This window comes from Microtus oregoni, unplaced genomic scaffold (genome assembly GCF_018167655.1).
Source record: "Microtus oregoni isolate MIOR12 unplaced genomic scaffold, Mior012 000046F_ref0000063, whole genome shotgun sequence".
In the NCBI taxonomy this organism is placed as follows: domain Eukaryota; kingdom Metazoa; phylum Chordata; class Mammalia; order Rodentia; family Cricetidae; genus Microtus; species Microtus oregoni.
Window position 1 is genome coordinate 10,899,435 of NW_024543220.1, and position 16,998 is coordinate 10,916,432.

General features: G+C 57.0%; 5 protein-coding genes across 5 annotated transcripts in view; 1 reads left to right on the top strand and 4 right to left on the bottom strand.

Annotated features, from left to right (window-relative positions):
* Nucleotides 1-16,998, bottom strand: part of LOC121435313 (H-2 class I histocompatibility antigen, Q10 alpha chain-like) — a 731,224-nt gene that overhangs the window by 504,647 nt on the left and 209,579 nt on the right. The window lies entirely within an intron of this gene.
* Nucleotides 1-16,998, bottom strand: part of LOC121435272 (H-2 class I histocompatibility antigen, Q10 alpha chain-like) — a 708,503-nt gene that overhangs the window by 481,602 nt on the left and 209,903 nt on the right. The window lies entirely within an intron of this gene.
* LOC121435270 (H-2 class I histocompatibility antigen, Q10 alpha chain-like) overlaps nucleotides 1-16,998 on the bottom strand; it is an 808,095-nt gene that overhangs the window by 455,944 nt on the left and 335,153 nt on the right. The gene's annotated exons all lie outside the window — the stretch shown is intronic.
* The window catches only part of LOC121435275 (H-2 class I histocompatibility antigen, Q10 alpha chain-like), a 703,994-nt gene that overhangs the window by 455,944 nt on the left and 231,052 nt on the right, over nucleotides 1-16,998 (bottom strand). The window lies entirely within an intron of this gene.
* LOC121435220 (complement C4-like) lies at nucleotides 291-16,094 on the top strand. The gene is made up of 41 exons (XM_041634366.1): nucleotides 291-390; nucleotides 486-678; nucleotides 1,056-1,257; nucleotides 1,448-1,518; nucleotides 1,605-1,693; nucleotides 1,856-1,938; nucleotides 2,054-2,150; nucleotides 2,778-2,883; nucleotides 3,047-3,179; nucleotides 3,902-4,017; nucleotides 4,106-4,282; nucleotides 4,431-4,616; nucleotides 4,720-4,905; nucleotides 5,497-5,655; nucleotides 5,896-6,022; nucleotides 6,405-6,479; nucleotides 6,703-6,897; nucleotides 6,980-7,091; nucleotides 7,181-7,251; nucleotides 7,491-7,630; nucleotides 7,754-7,963; nucleotides 8,474-8,525; nucleotides 8,617-8,706; nucleotides 8,824-9,033; nucleotides 9,188-9,263; nucleotides 9,367-9,523; nucleotides 9,617-9,733; nucleotides 9,823-9,994; nucleotides 10,195-10,427; nucleotides 10,501-10,668; nucleotides 11,230-11,289; nucleotides 12,727-12,820; nucleotides 13,494-13,677; nucleotides 13,791-13,881; nucleotides 13,999-14,073; nucleotides 14,642-14,744; nucleotides 14,883-14,972; nucleotides 15,045-15,143; nucleotides 15,277-15,360; nucleotides 15,613-15,745; nucleotides 15,885-16,094. Exons 1-41 carry the CDS (start codon nucleotides 326-328, stop codon nucleotides 16,024-16,026), a joined length of 5,223 nt encoding a protein of 1,740 aa, XP_041490300.1. The 5' UTR covers nucleotides 291-325; the 3' UTR covers nucleotides 16,027-16,094.

Sequence of the window (16,998 nt, forward strand, 5' to 3'; positions counted from 1 at the left end):
CTGCCCATGTGCCATGCTGGAGTTGTGCGAACACACATGGGCTAACACATGTGCATGAACACAGTTGAGGGCGGTGCCCGGTACTGGGAATAACAAGCACAAAATTCATTTTGGGGCCAAGATTTCTTCAGAGACCCTGATGTTTGGGCTGCTTCCCCAGCACTGGGCCTAGGGCCAGTTGCGTTTCTTGGCCATCACGTGGTTTCCCGGCTCATCTGGGCGAGAGGAGGAGCAAGGTCCAGAGTCAAACTGCCCCAGGCCTAGGTTGCCCAGAAGGGAGCAGACCTCTGACCAGACAGGTCTGACCTCCCTGGACCCTGCAGCCATGCGGCTCCTGTGGGGACTGCTCTGGGTGCTGAGCGTCGTTGCCTTGTCTCTGCAGAAGCCCAGGTCCTGGGGCCAGACACTGGGCTTGAAGGTGCGGGTTAGGGGGAGTGGGGTGGTGGTCTTAGGCCGGGTCTGAAGTACCTCTACTGTTCTCCCAGGTTGCTCCTCTTCTCCCCTTCTGTGGTGAATTTGGGGGTCCCTCTGTCAGTGGGATTGCAGCTCCAGGATGCCCCTCCAGGACAGCAAGTAAAAGGATCAGTGTTCCTGAGAAACCAAAATGGTCGCATCTGCAGCCCAAAGAAGGATTTTGTGCTCAGTTCAGGAAATGGTTTTGTGCTTCTCAGCCTCGAGGTAACCAGTGCCCACACCCCTGCTGTTTCTTAGGCCTCCCTGTGTACCCTATGCCTGTTTGCTTAGTCACAGACAGGAGCTTGCTATGTAACAGCCTGGCTTTGAACTCCCAGCAATCCTCCTGCCTCAGCCTCCCGAGTGCTGTGATCCACCAGGTTCTTCTGTTGCCTTTTATGTTTATTTTTGGTTTGGAAACAGGCTTTCACAGTATAGCCTGGATTGCGAGTGGTCGCTCAGCAGTCCTCTGTTGGCCGCCCTAGTGCTGGGGTTACTGCCACACGCCATTATGGCTGGCCCGCCCACTGGTCTTAGTGTCCCTGTCCTGGGCTCTGAGTCCCTTTCGTCTTGGACAGTCTCTCCCCGCCTACTCCTGACAGGTCCCACTGCCTTATGTGAGCAACTGTGGCCTCTTTGAGCTACGCAGAGCCCCCCACGTCCAGCTGGTGGCTCAGTCTTCCTGGCTAAAGAGCTCCCTGTCCAAAGCCACAGACACACAGGGCGTCAACCTACTGTTCTCTTCTCGCCGTGGGCACATCTTCGTGCAGACTGACCAGCCTGTTTATAACCCTGGCCAGCGGGGTGAGCCTCCTGCCTCAGCGCCTCTGCTTTCCTCTCCCAGGGTGCTCAGAGCCTGCGCTTGGTGTCCTCTGTGTGAGGTGACCCCACGGACGGCACCACCCAGAGGACTGCTTAGGGTTTAGTCCCCAGCGTCTCCTGGGGTCCCTGTCCCTCTGTGCAGGGGCTCTTACCTCTCATCCTCCACTCTTAGTTCGTTACCGGGTTTTTGCTCTGGATCACAAGATGCGCCCTTCCACCGACACCCTCACAGTTATGGTGGAGGTGAGTGCCTGACCTCTGACCTCCTGACCCTGTGCACTGGTGTGATCTCCCACCTGACCACACTGATACCGCCCACTCCCCCGCAGAACTCTAATGGCCTCCGTGTTCGGAAGAAGGAGGTGTTTGCTCCTACGTCCATCTTCCAGGATGACTTCGTGATCCCAGACATCTCAGAGTGAGCTGCCCCACCTCAGGCCACCCCTCTATCAACACGTCCCTCTGACATAGGGGGTCACGTTCCAGATGCTCTGGCCCTGTGCCCCCCATGCCTCTTCTGGAGGATGCAGGCCATGGGCTGTCTGTGGGTAGCTGAAGTCTCTCCCTTGTCCACTGTCAGGCCGGGGACCTGGACGATCTCAGCGAGGTTCTCAGACGGCCTGCAGTCCAATAGAAGTGCCCGCTTTGAGGTGAAGAAATACAGTAAGTGCTGAAGTGTGGGTGGGGACAGGAGGTGAGGCAGGGCAGCCCTGCGGGAGGGAGCTGTGGAGGACCCTTTGTCTGGTGCCTGGCCACTCATCTCTTTACCCTCATTCAGTTCTTCCCAACTTTGAAGTGAAGATCACCCCACAGAAGCCATATATCCTGTCAGTGCCCGGCTACATGGATGAAATACAGTTAGACATCCAGGCCAGGTGACTGCCACCCTCTTGCCCACACCCAGGAATCGTCCTGCAGAGCCCAACTCTATGGCCTCCATTCCTCCCTCCATTCCTCCCTCCCTTCTTCCCTCCCTCCCTTCCTCCCTCCCTCCCTTCCTGCCTCCCTCCCTCCCTTCCTTCTTTCCTTTCTTGCTTCCTTCTTCTTCTTTAGTTTTGTTTTTGAGACCTTGTCTTTCCCTCCCTGTGTACCCACCTAATAGACCAGGCTGGCCTGAACTCACAGCAGTCCATCTGCCTCTTGAGTACTGGGATTAAAGATGTGCGTGTGTGTGTTTACGAGTGCAGGGGCCTGTGTGTGTACATGTATGCGCAGGTAGGGGACAACCTCGGGGCATTGTTAGGATCTCTGTCCATCTCCTTCGAGAGACAGTCTCTCATTGAGACGGAACTTACTTAAAGGGCTAGGCTGGTTGTCTAGGCAACCCCAAGCCCCCTGCCTCCACCTTCCCACTGCTGGATTTACAAGTGGATGCTGTCTCACCTGGTGATTTACATGGATTCAGGGGAGTTGAATTCAGGTTTTGGTTCTGGCACGGTAATCACCTGGCCTGCTGAGGTATTTCCCCAGCTCTCAGCTCTCTGAATCTCCTGTGGGAACAGGTATATCTACGGGAAGCCCGTGCAGAGTGTGGTGTACACGCGCTTTGCACTCATGGATGAGGATGGGAAGAGGACTTTCCTTCGGGGCCTGGAGACACAGACCAAGGTAGGGACGTGATGAAGAGGACACAGAACCTGCAGACCCAGACTAAGGTAGTGTGTGGTGAAGAGGGCACTGAGACTGGGAACCCAGGCCTTGGTAGGGGTGTGGTGAAGAGGGCACTGAACAGAAGAGGGATCCTCACTTACATGCTGTTGTCTTTGTTTAGTTGGTGGAAGGCCAGAGTCAAGTTTCCATCTCAAAGGACCAGCTCCAGGCTGCCCTGGGTAAAGTCAGTGTTGGGGCTGCAGACCTGGAGGGGCTGCGCCTCTATGCCGCGGCAGCCGTCATCGAGTCTCCAGGTGGGTGGCTTTCTTCTGCTGCCACCCTAGACACGGGGGGCACAGTGATACTGTCAGTGCAGTCCTGCAGCCGTGGTGGTGCAGCATTGATACTATCAGTGCAGTCCTGCAGCCGTGGTGGTGCAGCATTGATACTGTCAGTGCAGTCCTGCAGCCGTGGTGGTGCAGCATTGATACTATCAGTGCAGTCCTGCAGCCGTGGTGGTGCAGCATTGATACTGTCAGTGCAGCCCTGCAGCCGTGGTGGTGCAGCATTGATACTGTCAGTGCAGCCCTGCAGCCGTGGTGGTGCAGGCCTTTGACCCAAGCTCTTGGGAGTAAGAGAGGGGCAGGTGAATCTCTGAGTTCCAGGCCAGCCTGATCTACAGAGGGAGTGCAGGACAGCCAGGGCTACACAGAGAAACCCTGTTTCAAAAAACCTAACTAAATAAATAATATAAAATAATATGCCAGTTACACCGTTTTCCCAGCTCCTCATCCTCAGTACAGCCCTGATGTCTGCCTGCTCATCTCAGACACACAGCCAAGAGCAACGACCCCAAATCTGCCTCTCTCTGGGCCTGTCTGTCCCCAGTTGTCTTGTACCTTCCATCTGTCCACTCATGCACTCGACAGACCTGTTACACACATGTGAGGAGGGAAGGATGCTTGAGCCATTTCCTGACTGCTGTCTCTTTCCTGGGTTCCTTACTCCCCCTATCTGCCCCCTTTCTGTCCTATAGGTGGGGAGATGGAGGAGGCAGAGCTCACATCCTGGCGCTTTGTGTCATCTGCCTTCTCCTTGGACCTCAGCAACACCAAGCAGCACCTTGTGCCTGGAGCCCACTTCGTGCTGCAGGTTCTTCTCTGAAGGGCGGGAGCGGATGGGCGCACGCATGGGCCGCACAGTCCTGAGCATGGCCTTTTTCTCACCCATGTCCCTCTAGGCTGTGGTCCGAGAGATGTCAGGCTCCACAGCCTCTGACGTTCCTGTCAAAGTTTCTGCCACGTTCTCCGCTGGCTCTGGCTCAAGAGTCCTCGACTTAGAGCAGAACACCAATAGGATTGGCCAAGTCAGCCTTTCTATCCCTGTCCCACCAGGCACCACAGAACTGCAGCTCTTGGTAGCGCTTCTCTGAGCCCTGGGGTTGGGTGTGCGGGAAGAGAGGGCTTGAGAGTCATTTTCTGAGTGCTTCTGCTCGAGTCTGGGGGGAGCATTTGTGCACCTGGGTCCTTGTCATAGACCCCGGCCTTCCCTGCCCTTCTGTCCAGGTGTCTGCAGGCTCTGTCCATCCGGCCCTAGCCAGGCTCACAGTGAAAGGCCCACCTCCAGGAAGCTCTGGGTTTCTGTCCATTGATCCCCAAGACCTTCGACCCCCTCGTGTGGGGGACAACTTCATCCTGAACCTGCGAACTGTGGGCATTAAGGGGCCTACCTTCTCTCATTACTACTACATGGTGTGTGGGACTCGTGGTATAGGATTGTTGGTGTTGGGCAGGTTCAGGACAGGGTAGGGTCTACACCAAGCAGAACATCACTCACTGCTCCTTTTTGTCTCAGATCCTCTCCCGGGGCCAGATTGTGATCATGAACCGGGAGCCCAGGAGGACCCTGACCTCTGTCTCCATCCTGGTGGACCATCGCCTGGCCCCTTCCTTCTACGTTGTGGCCTACTTCTACCACCAAGGACTTCCTGTGGCCAACTCCCTGCTCATTCATGTGCAGCCTGGGGACTGTGAGGGTCAGGTGACCAGGGCTGCAGGGGCAGTCTCTCTCTCTCTCTCTCTCTCTGGGTGTGTGTGTGTGTTAGTGAGGCGGGCTCGTGCGTGCGTATATCTGTGTGTGTGTGTGTGTGTGTGTGTGTGTTAGTGAGGCGGGCTCGTGCCTGTGTATATCTTGTCTCTCTCTTTCTGTCTGAGTGTGTGTGTGTGTGTTCATGAGGCGGGCTCGTGCATGTGTATATCTCGTCTCTCTCTATCTCTATCTCTCAGTGTGTGTGTGTGTCTCTGTGTGTGTTAGTGAGGCAGGCTCGTGCGTGCGTATATCTCGTATGTTGCATGGGCACGCATGCATATGTTTGCATGTGCTTGTGGAGATTGGGAGTCATTTTGGATTGCTCTTCTGCCTTATTCCCTCGGTGTCTCCTGGTGCTCACTGAGAAGCCTACTCTTGCTAACTGCCGTGCTCTGGGAATCCCGTCTCCACCTTTCCAGGCCGGAGTTACAGGATTTTCAGATGCCAGTCGTCATGACTGAATGGCACACACTTTCAGCCTCTGGTCCACGTCCCTAGCCCGCTCTGCCCCGCTGACTGCCCTGTATTTCCTATTTTGGCCAGCTGGAACTGAACGTGGATGGTGCCAAGGAGTATCACACTGGGGACAGCATGAAGCTGCAGATTAAGACAGACCCCGAAGCCCTGGTGGCCCTGGGCGCCGTGGACACAGCTCTGTATGCTGTGGGTGGCAAGACTCACAAACCCCTCGACATGGGCAAGGTTTGTCAAGCCCTCTCCATTTCCTGTGAGCCTAAGGTCCACTCACCCAGATGTCTCAGGCCCCTCTCGGGCCTGCCTTGGAGCCTGGAGCCTGGCCCCTTCCTCTCTTACCCGTGGTCTCCAGTTCTAACTCCACAAGGCTCAAGTTTCTTCAAGCCCTGCCCTAATACCCTCAGCAGAGTGACAGGCCATGCCCCTCAGCCACTCCTGTGTCCCAGCATCTCTTCCTTACCCTGGCAGGTCTTTGAAGTAATGAACAGCTACAACCTTGGCTGTGGTCCTGGAGGTGGGGACAATGCCCTTGAGGTGTTCCAGGCTGCTGGTCTGGCCTTTTCTGATGGAGACCAACTAAGTCAAGTCAGGGAGGGTAAGAATGGAGCCAGGGGGACCAGACAAGGGAGGAAAGGCTGGGGTGGTGTAGGAATGGGGCAAGGGATCTAAGCAGCCGGGAAGCAGAGGAAGGCGGATCTCTCTCTGTGAGTCCCTGGACATCTTGGTCTAGAGTGAGTCCAGGACAGCCAGGACTACACAGAGAAACCCTGTCTCAAAAGACTAAAACAAAAAGAGATAGAATGGAAACAGAAAGCAGAGCTAATATTACTAAAAAAACAAAAAGAATGGAGCAGTGGGAGCAGCCGAGGGAGGGAGGCCGACTGCAGGATTTAAGGGTGAAAAGGCCTGGCCAAGACAGGGAAGGAGGGTGACCCAGCTCCTCACTGCTTGGCCGCTGTCCTCTTGCTCTCTGCCAGGCCTGAGCTGTCCCAAGGAGAAGAAAAGCCGGCAAAAGAGAAGCGTGGACTTCCAGAAGGCTGTCAGTGAGAAGTGTGAGTTGTGGAAGCCACCAGGGTGGGGTCTGCCTCTCTGTCCTCTGCAGCCCCTCAGCCAGCTGTGGCATTGAGGGCTGGGAAGGCAAGGGTTGCAGGTGGAGGCTGGATGGGACATTCCATCGGCCTTCTGATGGTTCTCCGGGCACATCCTGGTTTCTCCAGGGGACGGTGGGGCTGAGGTTCAGGTCCTGCACCTGCCCAGCCTCCCCTGGCCTACCAGTGGGCCAGTATGCTTCCCCAGAGGCCAAGCGCTGCTGCCAGGACGGGCTGACAAGGTTGCCCATGGTGCGCACCTGTGAGCAGCGGGCAGCCCGGGTGCGGCCGGCCAGCTGCCAGGAGCCCTTCTTGTCCTGTTGCCTGTTTGCTGAGGTCCTGCGCAAGAACCAGACCAGAAGCCAGGCGGGCTTTGCCCGAGGTGAGCAGCCAGGTGAAGCTGGGGAACAGTAGTGGTGCCTGAGAGGGCCAAACCTCCCCTCACTCCTGTGCCCCTTCCCCAGCCCAGGAGGTGCTGCAGGAGGAAGACCTGATTGATGAAGATGACATCCTCGTGCGCAGCTACTTCCCGGAGAACTGGCTCTGGAGAGTGGAGCCCGTGGACCGCTCCAAACTGTGAGGGCCTGGGCTGCTGACCTGGCCTCCGGGCTGGTTCTGGGGACAGTCCCGTGCGGTGACATGGCTTCTCTGAATTTCCACTACAGGCTGACACTGTTGCTCCCTGACTCTCTGACCACATGGGAGATTCATGGCGTGAGCCTGTCCAGAAGCAAAGGTGAGGTAACCCTGCCCACACCTCAGGCTGCTCCCTTCCCTTCCCCTTGACTGCTTAGTCCTCTGCTCCCAGCACGGGGTGGAGCCCATACACCTGGGAAGACCTCCCCTGGTGTGCATCTATCCTGAGAGCTGTCAAAGCAGAGGGCAGAGTGGAGTCATTGCCAGACCCTGCCTTCCTGTGCCCTGAGGTACTCATGTCCCTGCACCTCTGCCCCTGCCTCCTTTCCCCATCCACAGGCCTGTGTGTAGCCACACCGACCCGTGTGCGCGTGTTCCGAGAATTCCACCTGCATCTGCGCCTGCCCACCTCTGTCCGCCGCTTTGAGCAGCTCGAGTTGCGGCCCGTTCTCTACAACTATCTCAATACTGACGTGACTGTGAGACCCATGGGAGTCTGTATACTCAGGGCTGGGGGGAAAGGGTAGGTGCTAGCAGGGACAGGACAGGCAGCAGACTTGGCTGGATTAGGACTCTGGCCAGCCCCGTTTTCCTGTCCTCAGGTGAGTGTCCATGTGTCCCCCGTGGAAGGACTGTGCATGGCTGGTGGTGGAGGACTGGCTCAGCAGGTGTCGGTGCCCGCAGGCTCTGCCCGGCCTGTGGCCTTCTCTGTGGTACCCACGGCTGCTGCCTCTGTGTCCCTGAAAGTGGTGGCTCGAGGGTCTATTGAGAATTTCGTGGGAGATGCTGTCTCTAAGATTCTGCAAATCGAAGTAAGTGACTGCCCCTAATCTAGGCCCTGGTTCCCGGCTGTGTTCTTTAGTATCTGCTGGCGAGACCAGAGCTCAGCGCCCAAACCTAGTGCACTGCTAACCCACCCGCCACTGCGATTGTGACTCAGCTCTGTCTCTGAAATTTTACATGTTTACTACTTTTCAGACAGAGGCTAGATATGTAGCCCAGGCTAGCCTCAGACTCATTCTAGATATGATATGTAGCCCAAGCTGGCCTTGAACTTACAGTAATCCTCAGCCTTTGTCTTCCCAATTGCTGGGCTCGCAGGCAGGCACGGTCACAGCCAGCTGTTTCTGACGTTTTTCCTCTATGTCATTTACTGTTTGCGGTGCTGGGAGTTAAACCTAGGACTCTGCATGGTAGACCCGTGAGCCGGGTTGACCAGGGTTCCCATCCATGAAGTTAGCTCTAAGTCCTAGGGTGTCTGCCCCAGGAGGGGCTCGTGTACTCCTGGCTGATCCCTGCCTCCATATTTTTGACTGAGACAGAAGGAAGGGGCCATCCACAGAGAAGAGATGGTCTACGAACTCAACCCCCTGGGTGAGTGGCTCCTCCTACCCCAGCTGCCAGTTCCATGGGGCAGTAGTTAAGGGGCACAGGGGCCGACCGCCAGCTCCTCTCATCTCCCTAGATAACCGAGCCCGGACTTTGGAAATTCCCGGCAGCTCTGATCCCAACATCATCCCTGATGGGGATTTCAGCAGCTTCGTCAGGGTTACAGGTCAGAGTCTGGTCCTTTCCCATGAGCACTTGCGTGTGCCTGAAACCTGTAGGCTGCTGTGTTTCCCTGTGAGGCTGGGTCCCCACAGTCTCATCCTCACCTTCTCTTCCTTCACAGCCTCTGAACCCTTGGAAACTTTGGGCTCTGAAGGCGCCTTGTCCCCGGGAGGCGTGGCCTCCCTTCTGAGACTTCCCCTGGGCTGCGCAGAACAAACCATGACCCTTTTGGCCCCTACTCTGGCTGCTTCCCACTACCTGGACAAGACAGAGCAGTGGAGCAGACTACCCCCTGAGACCAAGGACCGTGCTGTGGAGCTCATCCAGAAAGGTTCTGTGCTCAGTAAAGTCAGAGTCACAGGCAGGGAGGGCATGATGGGCAGCTGGGAGCCTAGAGAAAGCTGGGGGTGATCGCTGGGTGCACAGCCCGGGCACAGACAGCGGGAGAGTGGGCACGTCACCTCACAGCCAGCTCTCCCTTCCAGGGCACATGCGCATCCAGCAGTTCCGGAAGAAAGATGGCTCCTTTGGGGCTTGGTTGCACAGGGACAGCAGCACCTGGTGAGGCTGGGCTGTGTGTTCAGGGCCTCAGGAGAACAAGAGACCACAAACCAGGTCACCAGAGGGTCTAGCCTTGTCTCCAGCTATCCCTTCCTTCCTTTAGGCTCACGGCCTTTGTGCTGAAGATCCTGAGTTTGGCGCAGGAGCAGGTGGGCGACGCTCCAGAGAAGCTGCAGGAGACAGCTGCCTGGCTGTTGTCCCAGCAGCTGGGTGATGGCTCATTCCACGACCCATGTCCAGTTATGGATAGAAGCATGCAGGTGTGAGCATGCAAGAGTCCCTGAGATGTCAACAGTAAGACTGTCTGTGTCCCTCACCACTCTGGCCTGACACCCTCATTCTCTCCTTACCAGGGGGGCTTGGTGGGTCATGATGAGAATGTGGCCCTCACCGCCTTTGTGGTCATTGCCCTTCACCATGGACTGGACGTCTTCCCAGACGGGAGTGCCCAGCAGCTGAAGGACAGAGTGGTAAGGAAGCCAACACGCTGTCCCTTCGTGGTCCCAGCTGTCCTGTCTGGGAGCCGGGCACATCGGCTCAGGCCTCTGGTTTCTTCTAGGAAGCCTCCATCTCCAAGGCAAATGAGTTCTTGGGGCAGAAGGCCAGTGCTGGGCTCCTGGGCGCCCACGCAGCTGCCATCACAGCCTATGCCCTGACACTGACCAAGGCCTCCGAGGACCTGAGGAATGTTGCCCACAACAGCCTGATGGCCATGGCTGAGGAAGCCGACGGTGAGGGCAAGGGCGGCCTGGCAGAATGCCTGGGACCCTTGGGCTTGCCCTGCAGAGACAGACTGAAAAGAAGGGGCCTTTCAGGGCTGAGGCGTGGAACAGGGGCGACCAGCAGGGGGCGCGAGAGAGCCGGCGTGCTCAGCTGCAAATGCAGTTTCTCTGTTCAACATGCCCTTCCCTTGCCTTCCCTTGCCTTCCAGGAAACCTCTACTGGGGCTTCGTCCCTGGCTCTCAGAACGATGTTGTGTTGCCCACCCCGGCTCCTCGTAGCCCATCAGAACCTGTGCCCAGGGCCCCAGCCCTGTGGATCGAGACCACAGCCTATGGCCTCTTACATCTGCTGCTGAGGGAGGGCAAGGGAGAAATGGCCGACAAGGCCGCATCCTGGCTCACCCACCAGGGCAGCTTCGAAGGGGGATTCCGTAGTACCCAGGTAGGGGCAGCCATAGGGCTCTGGGTAGGTGGTCCCGAGATCACGTGCCTGACTCCTAGCCTAATCTCCTTAGGACACAGTGGTCACTCTGGACGCCCTGTCTGCATACTGGATCGCTTCCCACACCGCAGAGGAGAGGGTCCTCAATGTGACTCTCAGTTCCCTGGGCCGCAATGGGTTCAAGTCTCACGTGCTGCAACTGAACAACCACCAGGTCAAGGGCCTGGAGGAGGAGCTGAAGGTGACCCACACCCTCCCTGATGGGGTGCCATGGGGGTTTGGGCCAGGTCTGAAGCGTGGTCCGTCCACCCCCATGTGCGGTCATGATGGTCCAGCTCTCTCCTGAGGGTGTTGTGGGAAGACTGACTTTTCTCCTGGCCGCGTGATTAAACCTCAGGGATCTTCCCTCACCCATAAAACAGTGTGTGTGCGGAGCCCACACTAGGGTCCAGGACAGTGGACCTCCACCTTCCTAAGGCTGCCACCCTATAATACGGTTCCTCATGCCATGCCCTCCAACCATGTGAAACCATGTGATCCATTGCTACTTCCTAACTGTCATTTTGCTAGTGCTGTCAACCCTACTGTAAATATGTATGGTTCTGATGGTCTGAGGTGATCCCTGGGAAACGGTTGTTCAACCCCCAAAGGGGTCAGGCCCCACAGGTTGAGAACCCCTGGCCTGGGAGGCTGGGGAGAGCTGCTTCAGCAAAGGAGGGGCCTTCTGGGCGGGGTGGGGGATGCGCTGCTTCGAGGGACCCATCCTGTGCCCTCTGACCTGCTTTTCTCTCCCTCCTGGAAGTTCTCCCTGGGCAGCAAGATCACTGTGCAGGTCGGAGGGAACAGCAAAGGCACCTTGAAGGTGAGGCCAGTAGGGCAGGGCGGCCTGGGCCTTAGGGAGACCTTGTGGGCGGAGCTCCATGCTGGCTGCTGTCTTCCCTGAGCCTTCCTCTTGCCTCTGGTCCATGTTTCTGGGTCTCTCCTGCCCCTTGTCCTTGTCCACAGCATCCAGACCCAGGTCCCCTCTCCTTCCCATTTGTCTCGTCTGCTGCTGGGACCCTTTATTCCCTGAGGCTCGCTGTCCCGCTAGAGCTGTCAGCAGCCTCCCTCCTGGCCCGGGTGACACTTGCTGTGCTCTCAGGCTGCCCCTCTGGTCACTGCCCAGCATGCAGGAGACTGGCAGCCCGGGAAAGTGTGCCACCTCCCAGAGTGAGTGGAACCCCTGACGGTGCAGAGGTGGGGGGCAGAGTCAGGAGGACCAGCAGCTCAAGATCCAATCTGCTTGATAATGAACTCGAGGCCAGTTTGTGTAAGGGTCTGAGAATTGCAAAGGCAGACCCCAGACTCAAATAGTGTGAAAGACAGAACCTTTATTCCAGCATGTGGGTCTCCATTGTTCAAAATTGTGACCCAAGAAGAAAGACACAACCCCTTTTAAGCTCAGCTAGGGGAAGTCTAGGAGCAGTTAGGTTATCTCAGACACAATAGGTCAAGCAGGCTGCAGCCACGTTAGTACTTTTTATTTGAATGTGGTTATAGTTTTACCATTTTTGGGCGTACTAGGGCATGGCGGGGTATGCTTTAGGGAGAGTACAGGACCTGTAGTTTACTTTCTTTTTTTTTTAGATTTATTTATTTATTAAGCATACAGTGTACTGCTGGCATGGAAGGCACCAGGTCTCATTTACAGATGGTTGTGAGCTACCACGTGGTTGCTGGGAATTGAACTCAGGACCTCTGGAAGAACAGCCAGTGCTCTTAACCTCTGAGCCTTCTCTCTGCCCAGAGAGCACAGGACCTGTCCTTTTCTTTATTGCTCTGAGGTCCTGCATGAAGTGTCTCAGGCCTGTGACCTGCTACCTTCTCTGTCTTTGTAGGATGCACCTCAGGCAAGGATAAATCGGGAAAATTCAGACCTTTCTCTTACCCTTGTTAGACCCTTAGAAAGCAAACCAGATTTGCCTTCCAGCCCTCCCCTTACACAGCTGGGCTCTGCCCGCTGTCATCCCCACAGGTCTCCTCTGCATTCTGTCCTGTGTTGTCTTGGAGGAGCCACTGCAGGGCATCCTGTTGTGGTCTCTGCCCCCTTCTGCAGGCTGGGCTAGGGTGGCCTCCTCACTGCTCTGACATCTTGGCCAGGGCCTCATTTAGCTTCTTCATTGGGGTTGGGTGAGGGACGGGAGATCTGGGGTTGGCTTGGGGAAAGGGAGAAAGGGGGGCCTTAGGTCCCTCTGCTCAGGACCCTCTAATTCTGTGCTGTGTGTGTCCCATGTTCTTGTCCCATCTCTGACTGAGCCAGGTCCTCCGTACCTACAATGTCCTGAACCTGAAGAACACGACCTGTCAGGACCTGCAGATGGAAGTGACAGTCACAGGCTATGTGGAATACTCCCGTGAGTGTGGGTCAGGGGTCCTGAGCCCTGCAGGGCAGTCACAGGCTGTGGGAAATACACCCGTGTGTGGGTCAGGGGTCCTGAGCCCTGCAGGGCAGTCACAGACTGTGGGAAATACACCCGTGTGTGGGTCAGGGGTCCTGAGCCCTGCAGGGCAGTCACAGGCTGTGGGAAATACACCCGTGTGTGGGTCAGGGGTCCTGAGCCCTGCAGGGCAGTCACAGACTGTGGGAAATGCACCCGTGTGTGGGTCAGGGGTCCTGAGCCCTGCAGGGCAGTCACAGGCTGTGGGAAATACACCCGTGTGTGGGTCAGGGGTCCTAAGCCCTGCGGGGTAGTCACAGGCTATGTGGAATACACCCGTGTGTGGGTCAGGGGTCCTGAGCCCTGCAGGGTAGTAACAGGCTGTGGGAAATACACCCGTGAGTGTGGATCAGGGGTCCTGAGCCCTGCAGGGTAGTCACAGGCTGTGGGAAATACACCCGTGTGTAGGTCAGGGGTCTTGAGCCCTGTAGGGCAGTCACAGGCTGTAGGAAATACACCCGTGTGTGGGTCAGGGGCCTGAGCCCTGCAGGGCAGTCACAGGCTATGTGGAATACACCATGTGTGGGTCGGGGGTCTTGAGCCCTGTAGGGCTGACACGGCTGAGACCCCTCACCACGGCCCTGCACAGGGGAAGCCTACGAGGACTATGAAGACTATGAGGATGATTTGCCAGCTGCGGATGATCCGAGTGCCCACTCTCAGCCTGTGACACCCCTGCAGCTGTTTGAGGGTCGAAGGAGCCGCCGCAGAAGGGAGGCTCCCAAGGTGGCAGAGGAGCAGGAGTCCAGAGTGCAGTACACTGTGTGCATCTGGTGGGTGCTGCCTGCTTCCTGCTTATGCAGTGGGGACGGGGGAGAACGGTGGCGGGGCATGCCCAGTGTGTGGTTCAGGTGGAGCCTGTACAGCCCGCCCCTCTTCCCTGTAGGCGCACGGGCAAGGAGGGGTTGTCTGGCATGGCGATCGCAGACATCACCCTCCTGAGTGGATTTCACGCCCTGAGGGCCGACCTGGAGAAGGTACGGTCAGCACCCCCAGTCACCCTCTGTCCTCGGGAGCCCTGCTCCATCTCTGTAGCACCCCAGGTGCTGAGCCCCATCACTGCCATGCCCTGTGACTGTCCCCCTCCCCTGCAGCTGACATCCCTCTCTGACCGGTATGTGAGTCACTTTGAGACCGATGGGCCCCATGTCCTGCTGTACTTCGACTCGGTGAGTGTGGAGAGGCACACAGGAAGCAGCTGGGTCTCCATCCTGCCTCATCAGGATCGGATGGTGTGGGGACCTGGTGAGGGAAGAGGTGGGGTTGTGGCCTTGGAGAGCTCACCTGTCCTGCCTCACCTCAATGCCAGGATGGGGCTGTGAGTTCTGTGAGTTCAGCTTGGCAGTCATCAGCCTTCAAGGGTTTATGGGGAGCCAGGGAGAGGTGGGGGCCATTGTAGACACTGGTGTGGAAGCAGGGCTCCCCACGCCTGCGTTCCTGGGGAAGGAGAAGTGCCAGGTGAGACAACATGGGTTGGGAAGCTAACCAGCGTGGAGGGTCTCACAAGGAATGTGTGCCTATAGTGAGACTCCGCAGAGGGCCTCGGGCACCGAAGACTGGGCAAGGTCACCATGGTGGCAGTGAAGTCATCAGAGGCCTTGGGGACCCATTTTTCGAGTCTAGTGTCAGGAAGATAACAGAACATGAGGGATGGGTGCTGGGGATAAGGTCACGGTGACCAAGCAGAAGCAAGGCAGGCAGCGGCCTGGCCCTGAGCAGCCTTCTTCCTGGTGCCAGGTCCCGACCACCCGGGAGTGTGTGGGCTTTGGAGCCCTGCAGGAGGTGGCCGTGGGGCTGGTGCAGCCGGCCAGCGCTGTCCTGTATGACTACTACAGCCCTGGTGAGCACTTGGGATGCTCTGGCATGCAGGATCAGGGGGCCTGACCCCTCACAGGGGTACCACAGTGTGGGGAGACCCTGGCTCCCGAGATGCCGAGACAGAGAGGAGAGGCCCTCACTCCTGGCTGCTCTTCTCTAGACCACAAGTGCTCTGTGTTTTATGCTGCACCGAGTAAGAGCAAGCTCCTGTCCACCTTGTGCTCTGCCGATGTCTGCCAGTGTGCCGAGGGTGAGATGAGGCCTGGGGCCGGGGCTGGGAAATGGGGGCGCCCAGCTGGTCTCACCTGACTCTTGTCCTCAGGGAAGTGCCCTAAACAGCGCCGCTCTCTGGAGCGAGGGGAGCTGGACAAGGATGGCTACAGGATGAAGTTTGCCTGCTATTATCCCCGAGTGGAGTATGGTTAGTGCCCCTCGGCCTCCATCCTGCTTGGCACCAGCACCGTGGTCTCCCCAGGTTGCCTGCTTTCCCCCAAGCCCACCTGTGGCCTCTTTGTGTTGCTGCAATGTCCCTTCCTTTTCCCTTCTCGTCCCAGGCTTCCAGGTTAAGGTTCTCCGAGAAGATGGCAGAGCTGCCTTCCGCCTCTTTGAGACCCAGATCACCCAAGTCCTGCATTTCAGTAGGGAGGATAGGCGGGTGGACTGGGGAGTCGTGGAGGCTGAGATCTGGGTGTGGGACCTCTTAGAATTGGGAAAACCCCAAACTGGGAATAAATCGAATGCGAACCCCCATCCTCTCACCTCCCATCTCCTGGTCTCTGGGAACCTGGACTTCCATCAGGACAGAGAGGGTTAAATGGCAGGATCTCCACAGAGCCCTGCCCAGGGCTCCTGGCCTTCCTTTCTCTGATGTCTTCTGTCTTATTCCGCAGGCAAGGATGCCAAGGCTTCTGTAGGTCAGACTCGCAACTTCCTGGTCCGGGCCTCTTGCCGCCTCCGCCTGGAGCCTAACAAAGAATACTTGATCATGGGTCTGGACGGGGTCACCAGTGACCTCAAGGGAGAGTGAGTCATCCTGCCCTGCCATCCCCTGCTCCCCATGTCTGTGACCTTCCTTTGGGTTCAGATCCTAGGCTCCTAGTTCTGTCCCTCCTAAGCCAGGTGTCTCCTGTGCCCGTCCTGAGCCTCCCTTTGTCTTCTGCAGCCCTCAGTACTTGCTGGACTCCAACAGCTGGATCGAGGAGATGCCCTCGGAGCGCCTGTGCCGGAGCACCCGTCAGCGGGCAGCCTGCGTGCAGCTCCATGACTTCCTGCGGGAGTACAGCACCCAGGGGTGCCAGGTGTGAGGCGCAGGACTCTGGACCCCTGAGCTCAGCCCAGGACTTAGGCATAAATAAAAGCTTTTGACAGCAAAGTGTGCCTGTGTGTCTGTCTGTAGGTGGGGCAGCCCACCCCCATCCAGGTTTTGTGGGCCTTGCTTTGTTTGTATAATTGTGGATTCTGAGTCTCGGGATCCTCGGGTTGTAAACCTGTGTTGAACTCTCCTTGAGGCCTCTCTAGAATTCAGCCCATCTTGGGGTCCACTAGCCAGTGCTCCAAGTGCCCTATCGCTGGGAGTCACAGTCACTGCCCCCTTAGGGACACCTCTCATCTTTAGACCACACACTCCACGCTGTCCCGTATATTTGGAGTTCTGAGGTTTGTTGGCTTGAACTGTGTTGCAGCTTGTTGACCTCGTCAGATTGATTAGGCAATCATGTGGGGTTGTGCAACAGTCAGGCCTGAGGGTGATCATCTGGGCCCAAGGTTGATGCATTGTCCCTGGGATGCTCAATATGTCTCACGGGCGCCAACCTCCCTTCCCTGTCTGCCTCACTTCTCCTTCCCAACCTTGGTGGCATCTTTGGTATACCTGGGTGAGCTGGAATCCTACCTTCTGGGCTCAGATGGACCTGTCATTGGATCATTCCACAGGGACCATGACCTGTCTGATGTTGTCTGCCCAGTGATTGGTGCCAGGTCCCCTAGGAGACAGAAATGAGAGTAGGTTGTTCCTGTGCCCTGGGAGAGGCGACATCAGGGCTTCACTCAATGAGAACAGTACTAGAGCGACGTGGAAGAATTATTTCATGTGCTTTTTCGTTTTGTTTTTGAGACAAGTTCTCAAACTTGCCATGAAGTGTGTACATTTGAATGCTGAGGTTATAACACATCATCACACCAGGGATTCTGCCATTGCTAGGAACGGAGCCCAGGACTTCATGCGTACCAGGCGAGCACTCTGCCAGCTGAACCTGGATGTTTTCTGACTTTAGGAG